The 21,577-nt window shown below is 32.2% G+C and overlaps 4 protein-coding genes and 1 long non-coding RNA gene across 7 annotated transcripts; 2 read left to right on the top strand and 3 right to left on the bottom strand.

Moving 5' to 3' along the window:
* The first annotated feature begins 2,131 nt into the window (after positions 1–2,131).
* On the top strand, positions 2,132–3,115 carry LOC104703033 (early nodulin-like protein 14). The gene is made up of 2 exons (XM_010418961.3): positions 2,132–2,497; positions 2,597–3,115. Exons 1-2 carry the CDS (start codon positions 2,314–2,316, stop codon positions 2,947–2,949), a joined length of 537 nt encoding a protein of 178 aa, XP_010417263.2. The 5' UTR covers positions 2,132–2,313; the 3' UTR covers positions 2,950–3,115.
* A 230-nt stretch (positions 3,116–3,345) lies between these two features.
* Positions 3,346–6,610, bottom strand: LOC104703034 (putative protein phosphatase 2C 21). The gene is made up of 10 exons (XM_087457320.1): positions 6,040–6,610; positions 5,440–5,562; positions 5,269–5,332; positions 4,880–4,988; positions 4,634–4,787; positions 4,284–4,533; positions 4,112–4,188; positions 3,980–4,032; positions 3,834–3,888; positions 3,346–3,746 (listed from the first exon to the last, which is right to left on the bottom strand). Exons 2-10 carry the CDS (start codon positions 5,554–5,556, stop codon positions 3,558–3,560), a joined length of 1,068 nt encoding a protein of 355 aa, XP_087313446.1. The 5' UTR covers positions 5,557–5,562; positions 6,040–6,610; the 3' UTR covers positions 3,346–3,557.
* Positions 6,611–9,052: 2,442 nt separating this feature from the next.
* LOC104703035 (phospholipid hydroperoxide glutathione peroxidase 1, chloroplastic) lies at positions 9,053–10,794 on the top strand. The gene is made up of 6 exons (XM_010418963.3): positions 9,053–9,431; positions 9,567–9,635; positions 9,746–9,807; positions 10,133–10,251; positions 10,330–10,497; positions 10,586–10,794. The coding sequence occupies exons 2-6, from the start codon at positions 9,607–9,609 to the stop codon at positions 10,613–10,615; spliced, it is 408 nt and encodes a 135-aa protein (XP_010417265.2). The 5' UTR covers positions 9,053–9,431; positions 9,567–9,606; the 3' UTR covers positions 10,616–10,794.
* A 402-nt stretch (positions 10,795–11,196) lies between these two features.
* Positions 11,197–13,307, bottom strand: LOC104703036 (CBL-interacting serine/threonine-protein kinase 16). Its single transcript, XM_010418964.3, is given in 7 exon segments — positions 11,197–11,361; positions 11,363–11,524; positions 11,526–11,582; positions 11,584–11,673; positions 11,675–11,951; positions 12,480–13,081; positions 13,083–13,307. Coding segments are annotated over 7 exon segments (1,371 nt in total). The 5' UTR covers positions 13,176–13,307; the 3' UTR covers positions 11,197–11,271.
* Positions 13,308–17,831: 4,524 nt separating this feature from the next.
* LOC104703037 (uncharacterized) lies at positions 17,832–19,762 on the bottom strand. 3 transcript variants are annotated; one of them, XR_015561287.1, is made up of 3 exons: positions 19,415–19,563; positions 19,069–19,317; positions 17,832–18,128 (listed from the first exon to the last, which is right to left on the bottom strand). It is a non-coding gene; the product is annotated as an uncharacterized LOC104703037 (long non-coding RNA). The 3 variants fall into 3 exon arrangements; XR_015561288.1 differs by lacking the exon at positions 19,415–19,563 and adding an exon at positions 19,623–19,762 and having other exon boundaries at positions 17,875–18,128; XR_015561286.1 differs by having other exon boundaries at positions 17,875–18,154; positions 19,415–19,595.
* Between the last annotated feature and the right edge of the window lie 1,815 nt (positions 19,763–21,577).

Consider the following 21,577-nt stretch of genomic DNA (forward strand, 5'->3'; position numbering starts at 1 on the left):
ACCTTTTTGCAAATGGCTTCATTTAAATATTACTCATAATCTTTTGAACAAGTACACACACTAGATTTAAAGATACCAGGTAGTTTGGTTATAAATAATTATTAAAAAGATAAGTGACTGTTTTCTATATAGTTTTTTTTTCTTTTTTTGGATGATTTGTTTAGGCAAAAAAATCCGATTAGAATGACACTAGGCAAAAAAATATTTTCTTAATGTCCCTATGGCTAGATGGACCAAATTCACCGAAACAAAACTTTAGTTTATGGGGTGACGCTAGACATGATACATGCCTTTAAATAGTTTCAATCAATGGCAAACGTTGCACAAACAAGTTATGCAGTTGAACAATTGAGTTTATTATGTCTCGTTGGTAAATTTAAATTGATGAGCCATTCGAGGGTCGATCATGCTAAAGTTCAACCAATTCGATCCCTTATATAATAAACACGCCTCTTGTAGATATATTGGGTGGATCTTATGCCTTGTTCTTATTGATAAAAAAACTCATCTGGTATATTCGTTTTAGCACTTGACAATGGTCAAATAGTTCCTTACCGAAGGTGGAGTCGTGGTATTTCTCATAAGAAATCCTTTGGAAGTGATCATCACCTCAAGAAATCACGTTAATGTAGTTTCTACTTTGGCCATCTTTTCTGCAACCTTTTGAACAACTAGTTGATCGACATCGAACCTTGGTTCTTTCTAACACTCAAGTTAACATATACAAGTCCGACTCAAATGGGTAAGACATAAGGGCAGTGAGGATCTATTAGATTTTAAAAAAAAATCTTATGTTTAACGGTTTATATAGAGCCTAACTTCTTAACATTTAAATGCACATTAGAACATATTTTTTTAGGAATAAACTTTTAAAAATGAGTCAAACCAATATTTTTAAATAAAAATAGGACCAAATACTAAAATTATAGTATATTAATATATATATATAGTTAGAGTATCCACATGGTGATTTCAGTCTCACTAAGTATCTCATAATTTAATAATGATAATGCATATATAAGAGGGAAAAATGTACGTTTCAATTTTGAGAGACTGAAAGTTTTTGAGAAACTCATTTGACATATGGTTCTCTGTAATTAGACAAATCTTTTAGTTTAAAACTAAAATCTAAATGAATAATTAAAATATTATATCTGAGAAATTGAGAAGGGTTTTAAACAATGTGGGTGCTCTAAGCCGTAATGGTTCGAAAACAAATTGTTGTTGTGGATTTCTTTCCTCCAATGTAAGTTAGTTGGGTGTATCATGCTTTCCCTAGAATAGAGTACCAAAAACCTTGTAACTTAATTTAACAGAGTGTTTGTTGAAAAAAAAAAATCTAGTAGTTCGATCAAACCATATTTTTTAGTACTTGAAAGATCATATATTGTGGGGATTTCTTTACTTTCTTGTTTAAACCGGAGAAAAGCATTGTGATCAGCAATAACAGAGAACGCATCATCTACCAATACCGTAGTGAATCGGATAATGTCAATAAGGCGTAATCTAGTAGTATATGATATGAATTCTGGCAATGTAGTTAGGTTTACATGTTGATCTGAATTAATGTTTTTTTCGCATTCGAATTGTGAATCTTTGCATGCTTCTAAGATTAGTGTGGCCTCCCGAACAGTTCCCTTCCTTCGGCGATTGGTCTTTTACAAAAAATAAAAATAATAATATAAAAAGTCTTTTTAAAAATCTGGAAATTTATATTGATTTGTGCCAAAATAAATATCTTGGGCCCAAAAGATACATATTGTAAAAGCCTAAAAGGTATGTCTTTCGTATTAGCCCGCAGGGGAAAATACCCAATACATCACCGAACAATACACTGTTTTACATACGGTGAATGACTGGGTTTGGCAGAAAAAATGACTGGGTTTCACTTTTTACTTTGGTTTGTTATTTTCTCAAATTTATTTACTTTAATTTCATTATTTTGTCAAAATTAAAAGAGCGAGAAACACTCATAGCAATAGCATGGCTGACAACACACGACACATGTCAGTATCCATAATTACACGTTTCAAAATTTCTCTAACGGTTACATCACTCAACACCTCTTCCCAACGGCTACAGTAACAACATTTTACATTTCAAAAACTTCTCTTTCGTAACAAAAAAAAAAGAAAAATAAAAGTAAATAATCTAACGGCTAGTTTTCGATTTTGCACCATTATAAAACATCACTGAAACCTCCTCAAAACTTTAACAATCTCCAAAAAACCACTAAAAACCCCAAACAACTAAGTACATCTTTTTTTTTCTTCTTAGTAACATTTTCAATACTCTGTTTCCATCTTTCACTCTATGGCTTCTTCTTCATCTTCGCTTCCCCTAGCTATCTTCTCCTTCATCTTCTTATGCTCTCTCGCCGCTGCAAATGAAGTCACCGTCGGTGGTAAATCCGGTGACTGGAAGATCCCTCCTTCCTCTTCTTACTCCTTCACCGAGTGGGCTCAAAAAGCTCGCTTCAAAGTCGGCGACTTTATCGGTAATTTCCCCTCCCCAACTTTTGAGTTTTCATAAAATACTCTGTTTTCTAACTAAGCTGCTCTGTTTCTGACATAATCACTTGTGTTTTTTCTTTCAGTTTTCCGGTACGAAGCTGGTAAAGACTCGGTTTTGGAAGTAACTAAAGAAGCTTACAACAGCTGCAACACCACGAACCCTTTGGCTAACTACACCGACGGAGAGACCAAGGTGAAATTGGACAGGTCTGGTCCGTTTTACTTCATTAGTGGAGCTAATGGTCACTGTGAGAAAGGTCAGAAGCTGAGCCTCGTCGTGATCAGTCCTCGTCACAGTGTCATCTCTCCTGCTCCTTCTCCGGTTGAGTTTGAAGATGGCCCAGCTTTGGCTCCAGCTCCTACAAGTGGCTCAGTTAGGCTTGGTGGCGGTTATGTTGGGTTAGGTCTTGTTCTTGGTCTATGGGCTTGGTTCTAATTTGGAACCATGAGGTATGGGGTTTGCTTTTTAAGATGAGCTTTTGGTTTCGAAAAGCCTTTTTCTTATAGTTTCTTTTGTTATGATTACATGTTGTGTTAGCTAAGTGATCGTTGTACTTGGCTCATCGCTACTATTTTATTATAAATTTAATTTATTATAACTCCTCAACATTGTCAGCCTTTTAAAAAAAAAGATTGTCAGAAAATTATAAAAAAGATTGCCAGAAAAATATTAAAAAGGAAAGCAAAGAAAAACTATATATTGGTGAAAAAAAAACTATTTCTCAAAAGATAAAATCAAGATTGCATTATGTGTAACATTTTCTAACTTTTTATGAGAGACTATAGAAGAAAAGTCCATGTGAATTTGAAACTATGACACCCACAAGAAAGCTATACAAAGTCATTTTTGATTACATGAACCGATGAAACAAGATGTCTGTGTGACATACCAGAAGCTGTTAAATGAGAGTTAAAAACTGAAATCCCAAAAAACGCCAGCTTCTCGAATCTAAGCCACTCAAAAGGATTTACAATGTTGAACCCAAAAGTCAATGATAAAAGAGACTTTCACAAATCTTCTTCCTCTTGGCTCTTTAAAGATATCTAGGTTGACGAGCTCGGCTCATCCTGGTTTGGTTCTGGTTTGGGTTCTTCTGGTTCCGTCTCGGTTGGGATAGGCTTCTTGAATTGAACCAAGATGATGGTCATATTATCACAACCTTCACCACTCGCAGTGTCTGGAGCCAAACATCTATCAGCAACTTTTTCGCATACCGTGGAAAGTTTTGTTTCCTGAAAGGTTTAACCAATGTTACAAACCAAGACAGGAGCAAAAACTGTAATAGAGAGAGGGTAGAAGAAGGAAAGGGGTTAGCTTACAGATTTTAACTGTTCATGGATAAAGTCCACTAGTTCCTGGCTAGTCATACAATCCCTGAAGAAGATAAGATGGATTCAAATTATCATCAAGCAACTAACTTAAATAAATATGTGGAAAATGAAACAATTAGTGACATTATTTTTACCATATTCCATCGCATGCAACAACAAGAAATTCATCATCATCACATAGGTCAATCTGATGAGAGGATACAATAACAAGTCAGCTTAAAAAAAAACAAAACCAAGCGGTAAATACTAAAAAGTTAGATTCTTACAGTGTTTACATCTGGATCAGCAGTAACCATTTGCTTTTCAGATGGTAAAAACTTATTCTGCTTGAATTCCATGTCACCTGTAAAGAAGAAGAAACGATTCTTCGGTTAAGATTACATGTAAAAACAGAAATCTCCAGGTAATGAAAGTGGCAGAGAAAGAAAAAAAGCTTACCAATGGCTCTTGTCAGATTCAAGCTTCCATTGATTCGACCAGCGTGAATGAAGCCACCAGCTTTCAATATCCTTTCTTTTTCAACTTCAAGATCAGGCTTGTGATCTTTTGAAAGATTGTAAGCCTGAGCCTTCCTTGATATCACACAACGTGAGTCACCAGCATTCGCAACAAAGAGCTTCTTATCTTTAATAAGAGCTACACATGCTGTGCACCCAGAATTTGGTCCCGTGAAATCAGAATGAGGACCCTGGATAAAGAACAAAGGCATGGGTGCTTTAGAGGTCCCAACTCAATCATGTAGAGAATACAGGAGAATACGTGAGAAGCAAGTTTATGAAAATATTTACATCCTCAAGAGGCCAACTATCGAGCTGGTTATTGTTGTCACCGCTTCTTGGTGACCATATAAATCCTTCTATCATGCCACTAAATTTATTCATCTTGTCACCGAGTACAGCTAACTCTCGCCAACCTCTTTGTCCTTGCATCATGTCATCCATTCTACAATATTCACAATGCACAATTTTTAGAGGAACACTCTTATGTTTGTAAAAGTAAATTAATATACAACAATGTCAAAGAGGAAGTAAAACCTAAAAAATGCTCTTCGAAGAGATGTCTCTACGTCTCCAGATTTATATGCTTCATTACTGATAACCTGCTGGTGTAGATACTTGGCACAGAACTTTGCAACAACTTTACCTACAACATTTCATAGAAATTACTTTAAGTTTCATAATAAAAACGAAAGTAAAGGATGAAACATCGAAAAATGTACCAAAAAGTATATACTATACAAATATAAGCAACAGTTTCTAAGTCTTTGCCATGGTCAAGAATCACAAGAACAACTTCCTTTCCCTAAGTACTTTGATAAATCTTTCATTCCATTTAGCTTCCAAATTCTAGCTTAAAAAGAATCTCAAACTAAATTCAACAGAACTAGATTATGATTTAGAAGTAATAGACAGTATTTGCTAACCTCCATGGCCATCGTACACACCGAAGAAAGATGTCTTATCATCCAAATCAAGAATTGCAGCATGCTAGTCAAATCAAACCAGTTACAATCAAGAGAGTCAGGTACACAGATCCAAGGTTTCAACTTTAAGATGTTTCATAAGTTCAACAAGAAGCAAATAGTTTGACTCACCGCATCTTCCATGGTAGCACGCCAACCTTGCATAGACGTTAAACCATATCCGAGCTTATCATTCTCACCATCTTCTGATAACTTATCAGTTTTCGGAGAACTTAGGTATGTGCCCATCACTTTCTGCCAAAAAAAAAAAAAAACAACAACATCACTCTTGTCTCTACAATCCAAAACCCAGAAAATATATATAAAAAAAAAAAAAAGGTAGCTTGAACAATTCAGAATCTTGTACAATCCGTTTTCTAGCTCATTGACTTGTACAAGATTTAGAGTTGACCTATCGAACTACTCAACAAAACAGAATCAAGAAAGAACCTAGCTTGACCCAATCAGAATCCTACACAAATCTAATCTCTTCCTCATAAACGTGCACAAGATTCACAATGGACTTAATCAACTCAAAAAAAAAAAAGGAACACTACTCAGCAATCAAAATCAAAGAAAGGAGCTAGCTTGAACCAATCAATTCTCATAAACTTTGAACATGATTCAGAATCGGTTTAAAACAAGGGTTTGAATCGATTTGACCCAGATGCGAATATTTGACTATCTGGATCGATAAGAAAAAAAAGATTCAGATAGTTAGTAGCAACTTACATCTCTGGATAGAAGAAATATGAAAAAGGAAGAGCCTTTTGAGAGATCTTCAAGACCCGAATTCTGGAGTTTTAGGAGAATAAAACTCGATCGGGACGAGAAAAAGGAACAGAACCAACCACTAGAAAATTTTACTTGAGATCAGATGTACAATTCATTCAATCCATAAGGACAATAAAAAAAAAAAAGATAAGCGAAAAAAAAAAAAAGTGTCTTCTTTTATTGGTCCGAGAAAACAATTTAAAGGTCTTCACTTTTTTTCACACCTTTTTTTCTTGTTACAATAACTACTTAAACTAAAAACTTGAGATGTGTAATCTTTACAGCTGTTATTTGATTCATCATCACAGCTTCAAGAATACATTTGTGATTACCATATTAATGAAGAATTTAACTAATTGTGGATTTCCTCCATGTAAATTGTCATCTTCATAACTTTCATATAAAAACCGTTTTTGTGGCTGGCTATGTATATTTTAAATATTAAAACATAAATATTATATTTTCTTCAAAAGAAAAAGAATATTAGACCAAGAAAATATTTTCTTGTATGGTAGGGAAAATTGCACACACAAATGAACATATCCCACTTTTTTACATGGCATTTAACAAAAGAGAAATATTTTTAAATAATACTCAAATAAGTTTTATAGACAAATATATCACTGGTTCCACACTTCCTAAAATAACATTATTTGATACAATTATAGTATTTTAAATTATTTTTTTAGAAGTCTGTCTTAGGTTTAGATTCTCTCTATTATATATTTTTTTTAATCAACCACAGATTAATTAAAATAAAATTCCAATCAGATCTGGTTGTCTAAGCAGAAGGAAAAAAGTTTTCAAAAGTGACAATAAGAACAAGCGATCTGATTGAACGATCCAAACAATCAACTTGCAAATTACTTTTTTTTTTTTTTTTGCAACCTCATCTTGCAAATTACATGAGCGAGAAATCTAAGATAATAAGAAAAGAAGAAAGGAGGTATAGAGCAGGTGAAACTCATCTAGGAGGTTAGAGAACGTTGATCATTTTTCATGATTTTGCATCATTGCAACTAGCTCTATACAATCAGATTCAAAATTTTGACAATCTATTTTTCTCATGAGGATAACCTCCATGGGCGATAGTAATACTTCCATCTTCGTATGAAGGGTCTTATGTCCACTCTTAACATGTGGGTCCATCCATATCGGACAGTCGGTTTTCTAAGTTCGCGAGCTTTTAATGACTTGTTTATCGACTCTACAAATCATTACATAATATTTTCATGCGTTTGTCTTCACTCGCATAGTTTAAACAATCACTTTCCGGAAAGTCATCCATCCTAAAATTTCCCCAGCTCAAACATGCTTAAGTATGGAGTTTTTTGAGGACTGTTAACCGAATAGTTAAGTAAATCAAATCAATTCTTTTAAACTCTACACAAACGGATATCACAAAATATATATATCAATTTTTCCTTTCCATCACCATTCTTTCTAGCTATTTCCCATCACTTCTCAATTATGTTCATTTCCATGTGTAATCCAACTTGTGGTCGTCCTTTTATTCCTAGATCTGATGGCGGGTTTATCAAAAGTTATAACATAGAACACTCCAAAATCTAGAGTAGAAATATCAACAAAAGGTTTTTCCAAGATGCTACCGGTGTTTAAGTTTATTGTTATGTCATTTGGTTTGATAAATATCCAACAATATAAATGAATCTAATAAACCGAATACCGAAATATGTTTGCAACATATCAACAACTTTGCTATTGTGTTTATAACGGTATCTTAATTACTCGAACAATAACAGTAAACAAAAAGTTAATAATAATAATAATAAAAAAAAACCCCAAATTTTGATCACTCGCTAGAATAAAAACCAAATTTGGCTGTCGCATCTTATCTATTTGTTTTTGTGGCCCAGCATTGCTAATAAGTATTACAATAAAAAATAAAAATAAAAACACAATGGATAGGCATTGTCACCGGTAAGATTAGAACTATTCATTTGAGTACGACATATTTTAGAATAGAAACCAAAGTCAGATTATTAGGATAAGGAATTAAGGATAAGAGAAAGGAGCTGAACAAAAACAAATTCCATTTAAAATATAAGAGAAAGGAAATGAAGAAAAACAAATTCCATTTAAATTTTGGGTTTGGAACAAAAATATATATATTTTTTTTGTGCAAACAGGAACGAAAATATCAGAACACCAAATATGGGTCCAGTTTTTCGGTTCTCATTCCAAATAAATCATACTATATTAATTGAGAAGTACAAATATGAAACTAACCTTAAAATGTGTAACAAATTACATTCAATTATCATTAGAAAAATTTAATTAAGATTAATTAATTAATTAATTAAGATTAATTAATTAATTAAATATAATTAATTAAAAAATGAAAATTGAGGACACATAAAATAAAATAAATTGTAGAAAAGTAAAAATAAAATCTATTAGAATCAAAACTAATTTGTACTTTAAAAAAAAATAACAGCTACAAATTTTATCAAAACATCTTGCGAGCACGGATTAAAGTTTTTATTAAAAATCAAATGTAATAAAATATATAACAGTTCCGGCATAGATTTTAAAATTTAATAAATAAATAAAATAAAATATTTAGATATATTATCTTATCTATTTAAAAAATTTCTATTTTCCTTTTAGCCACCGTTTTTTAGGAAAATAAAACTAAGAAGAGATTTGAATATATTTAATACTTGAAGGTACTTATTACAACAATGAATGTTGTTTTTTAAGAGGTTTTTCAGAACCTTCATTAGTTATATTTAGTTGTTCTTTTTACATGTTAATTATATATTTTTACTTATTTTACAACTATAACAAAGATTGTGTTTAATTGACAAAGGTTTAAACAATTTTATTCATTATATACAATAAACATTTTTTAAAATATTAACAAACTGAATTTTTAATTACAAACCTTTATAAATAACATAATAACAAAATAAATTATTAAGAAGTATTAAGGTTTAAAGTATGGCTCAAAATTCTGTTTTTATCTTTTAATGTTTTTGGCACTATTATAAAAGGCTCTGGAGTCTCTCTCTCGCTGAACAGCTCTGAGAGTGGTCGAAAGGAAACAAAAAGTAAACTCGTCTCCGGTAACCAAAATGGTTTCTATGACTGCTTCTTCTTCTTACGCACCATTCTCTACAGTCTTCAACAGTTTGAGACCCAATTCATCTTCAACCTTTGTCATCCCTTCCTTCAAATTCTCCACCGGAGTATCCAATTTCGCGAATCTGAGTAATGGGTTTTCTCTAAAATCCCCGATTAATCCTGGGTTCCTCTTCAAGTCTCGTCCTTTCAGTGTTCAAGCTAGAGCTGCTGCTGAGAAGACCGTTCACGATTTCACCGTTAAGGTTTTGCTTCTTTTACTCTTTCTTTAGGGTTGTGTGATGTCTGCCTCTTTACTATAAATGGGGGGAATCTTCAAATTTGTATCAACGCCTCTAAGTATTTCATATTTACGGATTCATACTGTATTTTGGAGGCAGGACATTGATGGGAATGATGTTGCTTTGAAAGGGGAAAGTTATGTTGATCGTCAATGTCGCTTCAAGATGGTAACTTTTTTATCCTTTCTCCATCCTCTTGGTTGCGATTTCTTCTGCTCATAGTTCATGTAGAGGTTTCTGATGTTAAAGATTTGTGTGTGTTTCCATGAACAAACCAGTGGTCTCACATCATCAAATTACTCAGAGCTATCACATCTGTATGAGAAATACAAGAGCCAAGGTGACCTCTAATTCTATAGATCCTTGTATCTATCCTATCATTCTTTGTGTCAATCAATATGTTCCGGTCCTATTCTTGCTACTGCCAGTGTTACTAGTTCGCAGTTCAACTTAATATAATTGAATTTGAATTGTTCTGCAACTTTTGAACTGCAAGTCAATTCAGTATCTTTGTTGGGTTGATGGATAATCTCAATCCATCAGCTCTTTATAACTAAAAAGAATTCTAAAACTCATTTAGATTACGAATCTTGTCTTTATGCATTTAGCAAGGGCATCATAGCCAACTAGCACATCACAAACCTTTCCTGTTGTTCTGATTACAGGATTTGAGATTCTAGCTTTTCCCTGCAATCAGTTTGGTGGCCAAGAGCCTGGGTCAAATCCCGAGATCAAACAATTCGCTTGCACCCGGTTTAAAGCAGAGTTCCCTATATTTGATAAGGTAAAGATTATCTCTAAAAACATTCACTCTTCTCTTCTGGTTGGTTGCAGATCAGAATAAAGTTTTGAGATTCTACAGGTTGACGTGAATGGACCGAGCACAGCGCCCATCTACGAATTCATGAAATCAAACGCAGGAGGATTCTTAGGTGGTCTCATTAAATGGAACTTTGAGAAGTTCTTAATTGATAAAAAGGGAAAGGTAGTTGAGAGGTACCCTCCCACTACATCCCCTTTCCAAATCGAGGTACGGTTAAGGGATATATACTTCGTATTTCGGTTCATAGCGGTGGTTTGGTTCAAGGTTTGTAACCAAATTTTCGGCTGTTTTACAGAAAGACATCCAGAAGTTGCTTGCCGCTTAAACACATTGCAAATGAGATTATGAGAGAGCATATAGAGGACTGATGGTAAAAATAACTGGAAACTGTGACATAGAGTGTCCGGTTATTGCTTGTATTATTATACCTTCTTACATTCCAAGTTGTACTAATCCCTTAATAATGTTTTTATAGCGGTAATCTATATTTTTTATTATATAAAATTTGATTTTCAAATTAGTAATTCACACCAACTCGACATGTCAGAGGTCTATAGATGATAATATATGTTAATTATTTGAACTATACATTATATAGAGATAGGAATAATGGTATAAAGTCATAAACTAAGATTAAGATAAAAATAAAAATAAATATAACTAATATATTTAGAGATAAAAGTAAACTTTTTAAACTATAATATTTAAATTCTTCTCGATTTTTATGATTTACATAATCTTTATTAATTATCGCGATTGTTGATTTTTAAATTTTTTGGTTGATTTCTGGTTCTCCATCTTATAAAAATAAAAAAAAATATTATTATATTGTTAATTATAAAAGTTTTTATAGATATATATATATATATATATAATATATATATATATATATATGCAATTTCACAATAAGACAGTCTCGCTCTCGCACATCCCATGCCAAAAATCAAAAATATTACAGCTCATGAAGAATTATTTAATTATTCAGTTATCATTAGTGGTAACCTCATCTTCATCATCATCACCTTGCCAAGACCAGACAATGTCTTTAAGAGCTGGCCTAACGTCATCCTCACAGAAGAGGGTAGTACTCCAAAGTGTCCCCGGAGGATTTGCAGAACTCGACGACAGAGACTTCAGGAGCAACTTCGAAAACTTCCGCCGTCACGGAGAGCCTCCCTTTACGGCCTTCTGTTCTCCTTTGTAGCTTCATCTTGCAGTCTTTGACATGTTTCACCCCTCATGTTCATCTCACGAGCCGCCTTCTCCAGCCTCTCCTTCACGGATATCGCGGGGGTACTTGGATGTGAACATCCGCTTTGGCTTCCTTTTTATCTCGAATAGGTTGGAGAGGTCGAAACCTGAAGACATTGAAGTGATGAATTGGGAAAGCGTTGAAAGATCTTGGAGAAACTCCGTCGTCTTCCTCCTCTTCGTACTTGTCTTTCTTCTTTTTCTTTGCTGGTGGCTCCGGTGGAGACGGGATTGTTTCGTCGATTGAAAAGGCTACCGGTGGTGTAAAATTCTTTCGGAACCATGGAATCATTTTGATCTCCGACATTGAAATGCGTTGTTCAGGATCCGGTACAAGCAATCTTGAGATTAGTTCCTTAGATTCTGAGGAAAACCACGGTGGGAACTCGCATTCAGCCTTGAAGATCTTCCTGTTTTTATTACAGATTGCGCCAAAAGATTCAAATCAAACAAGAAACAATACTTTGATTTTGATTGGTTCACATTCCGGTTCAACAATACTGTCACTATTGGACATGAAATTTGGATAACATAACCAATTAATATACCTTCGTCAAAAAAAAAAAAAAAAAAAAAAAAAAAACAATTAATATACCCGAAATTTATCTTTTTAGTTACTATTACTCGAACAAATAATGTAAATACTACTATATTTTTTTTTTGTATGTGTATCAGTGTATGTGTGTGCAAACTTTTAAAGAATATATCATATACCCATTTTTTGTATCTATTGGTATTGGAATAAGTTAAATTGTCCTATTCAAATAATTGACCTAATCAAAACAAAATATATTTATTTTTTTTAATTGAGAAGAATCTGGAAATCCAAGTCAAAGTGGACAGCCTTGGTTTTTAGTTCTCATTTGTCTTTTTAAAATGAATAAAATAAATAAATGGTGAGGATTGGTTAACCCAAAACCCGATCATGGCATACTTACGTGTACAATGTCATGACGTTTTCGTCGATAAACGGCAAGAAGCCAGCAAGGAGTGCATACAAAACAATCCCGCACGACCAAATATCCGCCATAGCTCCGTCGTATCCTTTATTCCGTAAAACCTCCGGCGCAACATAAGCCGGCGTCCCGCACCGCGTATGTAAAAGGTCGTCGCTGCTGCTACGTCTTCCACCTAGCCCTTCCGGCATCATCAAAGCCGAAAGTCCGAAATCCGAAACCTTGAGATCGCCTTCTCCGTCAAGCAACAGATTCTCCGGCTTGATATCGCGGTGGAAAACACCGCGGCTGTGGCAAAAATCCACCGCGGATATCAGTTGTTGGAAATACTTTCTGGCTAGATCCTCCGGGAGTTTCCCGTCTCTATCGATCATCTCGAAAAGCTCACCTCCGTTGACGTACTCCATAACGAAGAAGATCTTCTTCTTTGTAGCCATCACTTCACGGAGCTCGACAACGTTGGGATGACGGAGGAGACGCATGACGGAGATCTCACGTTCGATTTGCTCCATCATGCCACGACGTTTGAATGCCCGGTCTTTTTTGATGACCTTGATCGCCACGTCATCGCCGGTGGAGATCTCTGTTTCCGTGATAGACTTTGGCGAAGTTACCGGTGCCGAGTAGTCTTCCGATCTCGTACTTGTCGAACAAGACAGTACGGTTTGATTCCTCCATTGTCTCTGAGACTTTGTTATATTATACTTACAAGTATATGTGAGAATACTTATGTAAGAAAATTTGTGACTGGTTATATTTATAAGCAGAAATGATTTTATTTATAAATGTATCTACTTTGTTTGATATGCGACGACTAAGTGAACTGTGAAGAAATGTTCTGTCCTTATCTGAACAAAGTGATGTGCATAAGCTCTGCCAGCACAATAAAACATGACCGAAGCCAAAAGAAGCGAAGCGAAACTAAATCCGGAAATTGAATTCAATTCTTACTCGATCGGCTTTTTGCTCGTTGTATTGAATGGTTAAAAGAGTAAAAAAATGGTTAAGACCATCTCCAATGGTTTTCCCTATTTTCTTTCTCTATAACAGAGAAATTATATAATAGAGGCATTTTTGCTTCAATCCACTTCTATTCTCATCTCTAAAATAGAGATTGCTATTTTTTCCTCTATATCTAGAGGAACTCTATTTTTAGAGATGAAAATAGAGGTGAGTTGAAGCAAATTTGCCTCTAAAATAGATTGCTATATTTTTTTCTATTTATAGAGAAAAAAATAGAGATGCATTGGAGATGCTCTAAAGACTAGTATGATCAAAGTAGATATTAAGTTATTACCAAAGTAAAGCATGTCAAAGAAATACTAAAGAGTGAATGGCCGTTTCTAATTAGGAAGATGCAAATATCCCCTATATAATAAAATAGATGTACACAACTTTCGTTTGTAAACTATATAATATAGATTATAAAATTAATTATTTGATTATTTGATAGGTTATATAGGTTATATGAGTTATAACAATTAGTTAATCTCGATTTAAAATCCTCTAAGACAGGATATTAGAAAGAATAAGATAAAATCTCTAAAGAATATTTAATTAACCATATATATAGGCAAACAAATCTAAAAAAATAATTACTCTTCCGCGGATTAAGAGTGATTTCCAATTATACTACAAAATAAACATATCAATAATCTATCGTTACCTTTTGATAAGGTATCATCTTTCGGTTCATGTCTTTTAATTTTATCATACTTATAATGATGATTATTATGTTTATACACATTAGTACATTACAATTCATGGGGTACTACAAATTAAAATATTACAAGAAGGGTTATATGATATGATGTGTTTGAATATATACTAATATAAATTTGAAATTTCATTAATTAGGTGCTCCACGGGTAAAATATCATTTCATTATTTTGTTAATAATATGAATATTAAATTAATCGATATATCTAATTAAGTTGATTAAATTAATATTGTAACAAAAAGTTATTTGCGGTATACTGTGGGTTAAGTCATAGAATTAACAATCAAAATACAATATATATAATTTTAAACAGTAAGCAATTCAAAGAAAATTAACAAACAATTTTTTTTTTATCAAATAACTTAATTCGCGATGTACGGCGGGTCAAAATCAATACAAAATATACGTTCTTTCCATAAGTCATATTCAACATATGATTTAATGGCATAGTGTTTCATAAAAAAAAACTTTTAAAACAAATAAAACAATCACATATATAGTGATTTAAATAAAAATTACAAAATAAACAGACGAAATTTCAATATGTGCTCTAGCAACGGGTCCATCATATTTAGCATATAATTTGATTGCATAATGTTTTATTCAGTTATTTACTACAACTTAAAAAACAATCACATAAATTATATTTTATATAAAAATTACAATATAAATAGAAAGAATTTAAACTCGTGCTCTAGCACGGTCCTAATCTAGTAAAAGAATAAGAGGACAAATCACTCTAAATATAATATAAAAATTGGTTAGGAATTTTTTAGCATTAGGATTTGCATAAATTATTAGAACATATATCCAAAAAAAGAATTGAATGCCTCTTTTTATAAGTTTTAAGCTGGTGAAATTTGTTCTTTTAAAATTATATATAAGACATTCTAAAAATATTAAATTATTATTTCTGACATCAAATATATTAATTTTTTTTTCTTGATAAAGGGCTTTCAGTTAAAATGCATAGTGACCATTACAAGCTATGACACTGATTCATACAGTTTTCAATTAAAAGTATTTTTTTTTTAACTATGTCCAGAATAAAAGTCCTCTTCAACTAGTTATAATAGTGTTCTTGCATATTTCTGACCATATAATAAGTTGTGAAGAGTTTTCAGAATAGAGTTATTGATATTGATATATACTATAAATAAGAAGAGTAAATCCCCCCTATCCTCTTGTATTGTGGACGACATGAAATTGACGTGGAATAACCGTTAATGCTACGCATGTTTTGATGTGGATACGCATTAATTAAAAATAGTAACTTGTCCCGATAAAATTTCGATGAACTGTCTTTTTTTGGTAAGGCAAGATGTGACCTTTTCTACTTGGCCCTTAATAATTTTTAAACAATTTTTTGACTTTTCTTTTCTCCCATATTTTTCCTACTTTGGAAGATCGTATCGGAAAGTGATAATCTCTCATACAATAGTAATAGTAGCTACCAAATCTTCCTTTTTTGCATCTTGCGTTGATAGATGCTTCATATTTTTCCAACACAAAGCTACAAAAAAAAACTCAATTTTCCCAATTGTTTCTATCATTTATTTATATGAATGATTTTCTTTAACTCGAGTGCATTTTCATATTAAAAAAAAAGACAAATAAATTGGCCAAAAATCCTGAATGACTTATTAGAAATAGAGAAAACTCTGCATGTTTAATCCTCAAATTCAATCCAATTTACAGTCATATTTAAAAGAATGCATGTGTGATTGGAGGAAGAATAGAGTAAGTGAAATTAAATGAGCAGCAAATAGTAAGAAAAAAAAATTAGAGTAGTTAGTTTCACTTAACTGTTTTCAGGAAATTCAACTCCTGTTTCTTTCGCTGATATTATTTTCAAATTTTCAAATTGATTGGTAAATAAAATAGAGAACAACCTAAAATTTATTTTTTCAACTGATATTTTTACTCCAAAAAATATTATTAAAACCTATTACACGCTTCACCAAAACTAAATTTTTTACCTTTCTTTATCCATGAGCTTTTTTATTTTCTTCTAAAATTTAGCTCTTCATAATATACCCTCTTTAGTTGTCTCGTTAGTTTCACATCTTCTTAAACAAAATATTTTATTCCATTTCTAGAGTTTCTACTTTAGGAATTATTTATATCATTTTGTAATATTTCAAATATCTCTCGGAGTTTCAGAAGTTTCATATTCTCTTTCCAAAACATTCGGGTACCATCACTTATCATAACTCTTTCACGGAAAGATTTTATAATTTCGGAACCCAAGTAAATTTTGGAAGAATTCTAAATAAATTTTAAATATATAAATAAATTTGAAAATTTTATCTAACTTAAGATTTTTTTTAGTTATATATATACATAACTGGTGTCTGTTTCATTTATTGAAATATATGATATTTTTGGCAGTTCTACTTAAGCTCATATTTTATTTTGCTGGGTTCAGGGTCGGTCCTGCCTTCACCTACTACATTCGGTAAGCTTTCTGCATCTAGCCGTCGTTTATTAAATATGAAAGTATGTTTTTTGCTGAAACACTCTTGGTTAGAAAAGGTTTCCATAATATGCCTACACACATTCTTCGTTCCTAGGTGACTCTTTTCTCACTTGTGGTAACAAGATTATAAAGAAGAGGAAAAAAAAATATCAGTTCCACCAGTCGTCACACTTGATGTTATGTGCTAACAAGAACCAATGATTCGTTTCCATCAATATAATTAAATTAAATACAAATATGAATGGATCGGACTCGGGAGTTTATATACGGCTAATTAAGATATAAGTACTCATTGTTAACGAACATACATAACAAATCCAAGGAACTTTGTGATATGTGTCATGATTTTGGACTCACGATTAACGCCAAATTTGTTTGTTCTTACGCAAGTTCATACTATAACAAAATATGTACTGAAAACGAAGGGTGACAAGGTAAGTTCACAACCGCCTATTGCACTGTTTTATGGCTAATTGCTAGATACATATGGGACTGCATGGATTTGTTCGTATTTTGTGGATCACTAGGTCGTCGAAACTAGCTACCGAAACCCGACCATGCCATGAATTTTGTAGGACATCATTAATCTGTCCAAGTCTAGTAAACAGTATATATAGTTGATTGGAGTATACCGTAATGAGAGTGAAATGATTTGCCAAATTCAGCTAAATTTAATAAGCCATCATTTGCAGCACATATGGTTTAAATATTGCATTACGTAGAATTTTTTGACCAAATGTTTAGGTGTTTCTACTTCAAAAAAAAATCTAAAGATTAACTTCAATTACCTAGCTTTGTCCCGATGAATGAAAACCTAAAAATGTTGTTCGAGTGTATCTATATGTATTCTGCCAAAATACGGATCAATCCATATAATATAATTAGAGAAAGTTAATTAAGCTTTTTTTTTTTTGAACAACCGTTAATTAAGCTAAGAAGAACTTTAAATGGAGTTGAAAATGTCTTGAACTAGATAAATTAAAATAATATATAATTGGTGTTGTTGATTAAACTCAACATGTCAAGAAAATATCCGACTGTTGAGTACATGGATCTTAAAATTGTATGACCTACAGCTACATAAAAGAAAACCAATTGACTCTCGTAATGAATATATTGGATGAAAATGGAAGACTTGTAAGAAAAAGAAGTTTTGTTGATGAAACTTGGACACTTGGTGATAAAGAAGAATGCTTTAATTAGTCTCTTTTCTTTCATCGAATTCTATTTCTAAACATGGTTTAATTTTTCAATGAACTAGGCCTCGGCTCTTAATTTTCTTATTTTTTTCACGTTTGCGTTAGCATATGATCAAACAGAAACACAAAGTCCACTGTCTTCTAAATTTCCCAATCGCTTCACAAATATCAATACGGACTTCAATTAAAGCTGGAGCCTAGAGATGATGTGAGAAAGATGCAATCATAACCAACTGCAAAGAGATACATATATTTATTCCTGCAAGATATATATACATACACATTTGAACACATAATCATCGTGATTTCAGTCCAACGACTCACTTACCCAAGAAAAATGAAAGGTGTAAACAGTAGGACAACAAGTTAATTCTAGTGTTGATATTTTCTCGACAAACACCTAAAACATTCAACAGCATTAACAGTACAAAAGCGGAAAGACATGACACATCAACATGTGGCACTAATACAACAAATTCATACATTATAGGTTGTATTAGTTTGCATACAAAATGCGTGTTTTTTTTTTTTTCTGAAGCAGTTGCATAGGAACATGTTCTCAAATTAATCTAACAAACCAAACCCTTAAAAAGAATATTCTCACAATATTCATGTAAACAAATTTAACATGGAATTAAATATATTATTTATATATATAGATGTTAAGTACAACTAATTATATACTAACATATAACTTTTTTTTGTTAAATAATAAGCTAATCATGTACCTCATGGAATAAAAATGTACGAGCCAACCATTTAAATAACAAATAAAGTAACGACTCATTCTTATAATGCAAATATCATGAAACACGCAAAATTAGATGATATGATCGCATGAATCAAATGACATATATATATATATATATAACAGTATATATACAAAGGGAACTACTAGGGATTAAAACGCCTCGAGAGACAGAGAGGAAAAAGAAACGATATAATATATACATAAATCGAGAAAAAATTAAGGACCATCCTATTAAAAAACTAGGTTACCATGCTAATCTAACTAAACCACGCGTTAACTCATAGATTAAGCTTTTTCGATAATACCCATCTCCTAAAACATAATGAATGTTTTAAAGGCTAAAGGTCTCCTCGAGCATGCAAGCAGATCGAACCAACATCTATACACAAGAACAAACCATCGTTTAGATCGTATCTTCTTACCTTATTTTGGAGATGAACAAGAAAGAGAAAGAGAGATTGTATATGTGAGAGAGAGATTGAGACAAAGAGAACAAGGACAGGCCAAAGAGATCAGCACCGGAATCTGACAGAAAGAGCAGTGAGCACGCAAGAGAAGCAAATGCAATGATATGCAAATTGCCTTTGTGTGCTCACTCTCTTCTGTCAGTTTCTTTGCTTTTCTCTTGTCCCAACCTCATTCACTCACACAATCCATCCAACTTCAGAGATCTACAAGATGAAACAAGGAACAAGAGTGAGATATCTGGTGTCAGATCTGAGTTTTATAACAAGAGAAGCAAAGAACCAAGAGAGATAAAGATTATACATATATATATGATAAGAGAAGAGAGATTCCAGTTAAGATAACCCTTTGGAAGATCAAATCTAGGGTTTTTTTTTATAATTTCTAAATCGAGGATAAAAACATAACCAAAAAAGCATAAAAGAAAAGAAAAAGAAAGAGAGTAAAGAAACAAAGATCTGATGAGAAGATAAGAGAAAACCTTATCTTTCTCTCTTTCAAAGAGTCGTACCTTTCTTTATGGCTTTTGTCGCTTTCTTTATCTCTCTTACATGCAAAGGGAACAGATGTCTGGCAAGGCATTGAATTGAACAGAACATTTGAATTTATAGAGACCTAAAAATGGCAACCCACAAGACTCCAATGAGCTTGAGATTTGAGAGTGAATAATGAATGAATGGTTCTACTTCTATTAATGGTGAAGGTATGTATATAAGATTAGGGACGAGTTTGCCTTTTCCCCTTTTTTTTTTGGCCAACAATATTACCTCTAATATGACTATTTAATATTCTCTCCGGTTTTTTTTACTTCTCGTTCTAGAGCTTTGTACCCAAATTAAGAAACTAAATCAATGTTCTATTATATTCTTTCTTTAATATATTTTCTAATTTTTTTATTGGTCAAATCATTAAAATAATTGAAATAAAATTGGTATTTTTGTCAAACATATGCATTGGAAATCTAAAATGATAAGTATTGGAAAACAAAATTTTTAGTCTGGAATGACAAGTAAAAAAAAACAGAGAGAGTATTTATTAATGGGCATTTACTTCCTCGTTGCCCTTAATTTGATTATTAGTAGTATTATTTTCCTTTTAATGTCTCCTATTTCCTTTGTTGGCGGAAGACCAGCACCAACAAGCCCTAAAAATGGAAATTTATAGAAGGTAAATTAAACAAAGTGTACGAGTTGATAATAGTTACTAAATGAGAATTTTGTTTCAACTATTGAACTTTTCCCTTCAAAATACTAGCACCCCTCGTTTCTAATTAGTCCAAGTTTAGAAAAGAAATTGGTTTAAGAAAATATAGATCTTTAAACTTTTTATGCATGCATGCATTCTTATGAATTGTAAACTTAGAAAAATAATAAATTAGTGTTACTGTTTTAGAGATAAAAACCATAAATCATAGAAAATAATGTATTTCTAATCAATTTTTAAATGTTTTGTAATGTATATAAAAAGTTATAATAATAGATGCGTATATATGAGCCAATTAAATTATGTTTTTTTTTCTTTTGTCAAGAAAGAACAGACAAGACTTTTTTTTTTGGTCAACAAACAGACAAGACTTTATGCCCTACTATTAAGAAAAAAAAGGAATAGATCGAGTATTTGTGCGCAGATTTAAACGATTATATAATTTATTTAACTATTATAGTTAAAATATTTATTAACAGTTATTTTTAGGTAGAGATATAATTAATTATGGAGGTTAGCATTCTAGATTTAGGGGTTAGTTTTGTAGTGTAATTTGATAAATTAGACATCCACATATAAAAACAAAAATTATGTGAAATATTATATATTTCAAATGAAAGTATGAAATGTACTGTTTCTTTTACCTTTTCCATTATGCTATATTCTTAACAAAATGTTCATTTATTGTTTACATGACTTTCTATTAATGTTCATTTATCAAATATTGGTTTCCATTAATGTTTTGGGGACAAGTTTCCCTTTTTGTTATTGTTTTGCCAACAAATTTTCTTATAACAGTCTCAAATAATGATTAACAAAAAGTGTCATTTTGACAAATATGTACAACTACAAGAAAACAAGCCTTTTGCGAGGACACATTGCGACGGAGTACAGCTCTCGCAAATTTGCGATGGATTTGCGAGGAATTTACTAGGAAATAAAAAACCATAGCACATCCCTCGCAAATTTGCGAGGAATTCAGTCGTCGCAAATCCGCTGCTCATTTGCGACGCATTTACGACAAATTCGCTGGGAAGGTCCATTTCCTCGCAAATCCATCGCAACATTGCGACGATTTTGCGAGAACAAACTCCATAGCAAATTTGCTATGGAGTTGCGAGTGATTTGCGAAAGCCATAGCAAATCCATTGCAAAGTTAGGATAATAAGTTTTTATAAATATTACAAAACTTAATAGAATTATTCTGAAATACATTTGAATGTGTTCATAAGGTGAATTTACTAATTTTTAACATTATTTTGA

This window comes from Camelina sativa, chromosome 7, assembly GCF_030686135.1.
Source record: "Camelina sativa cultivar CO46 ecotype springtype chromosome 7, ASM3068613v1".
Classification (NCBI taxonomy): Eukaryota; Viridiplantae; Streptophyta; class Magnoliopsida; order Brassicales; family Brassicaceae; genus Camelina; species Camelina sativa.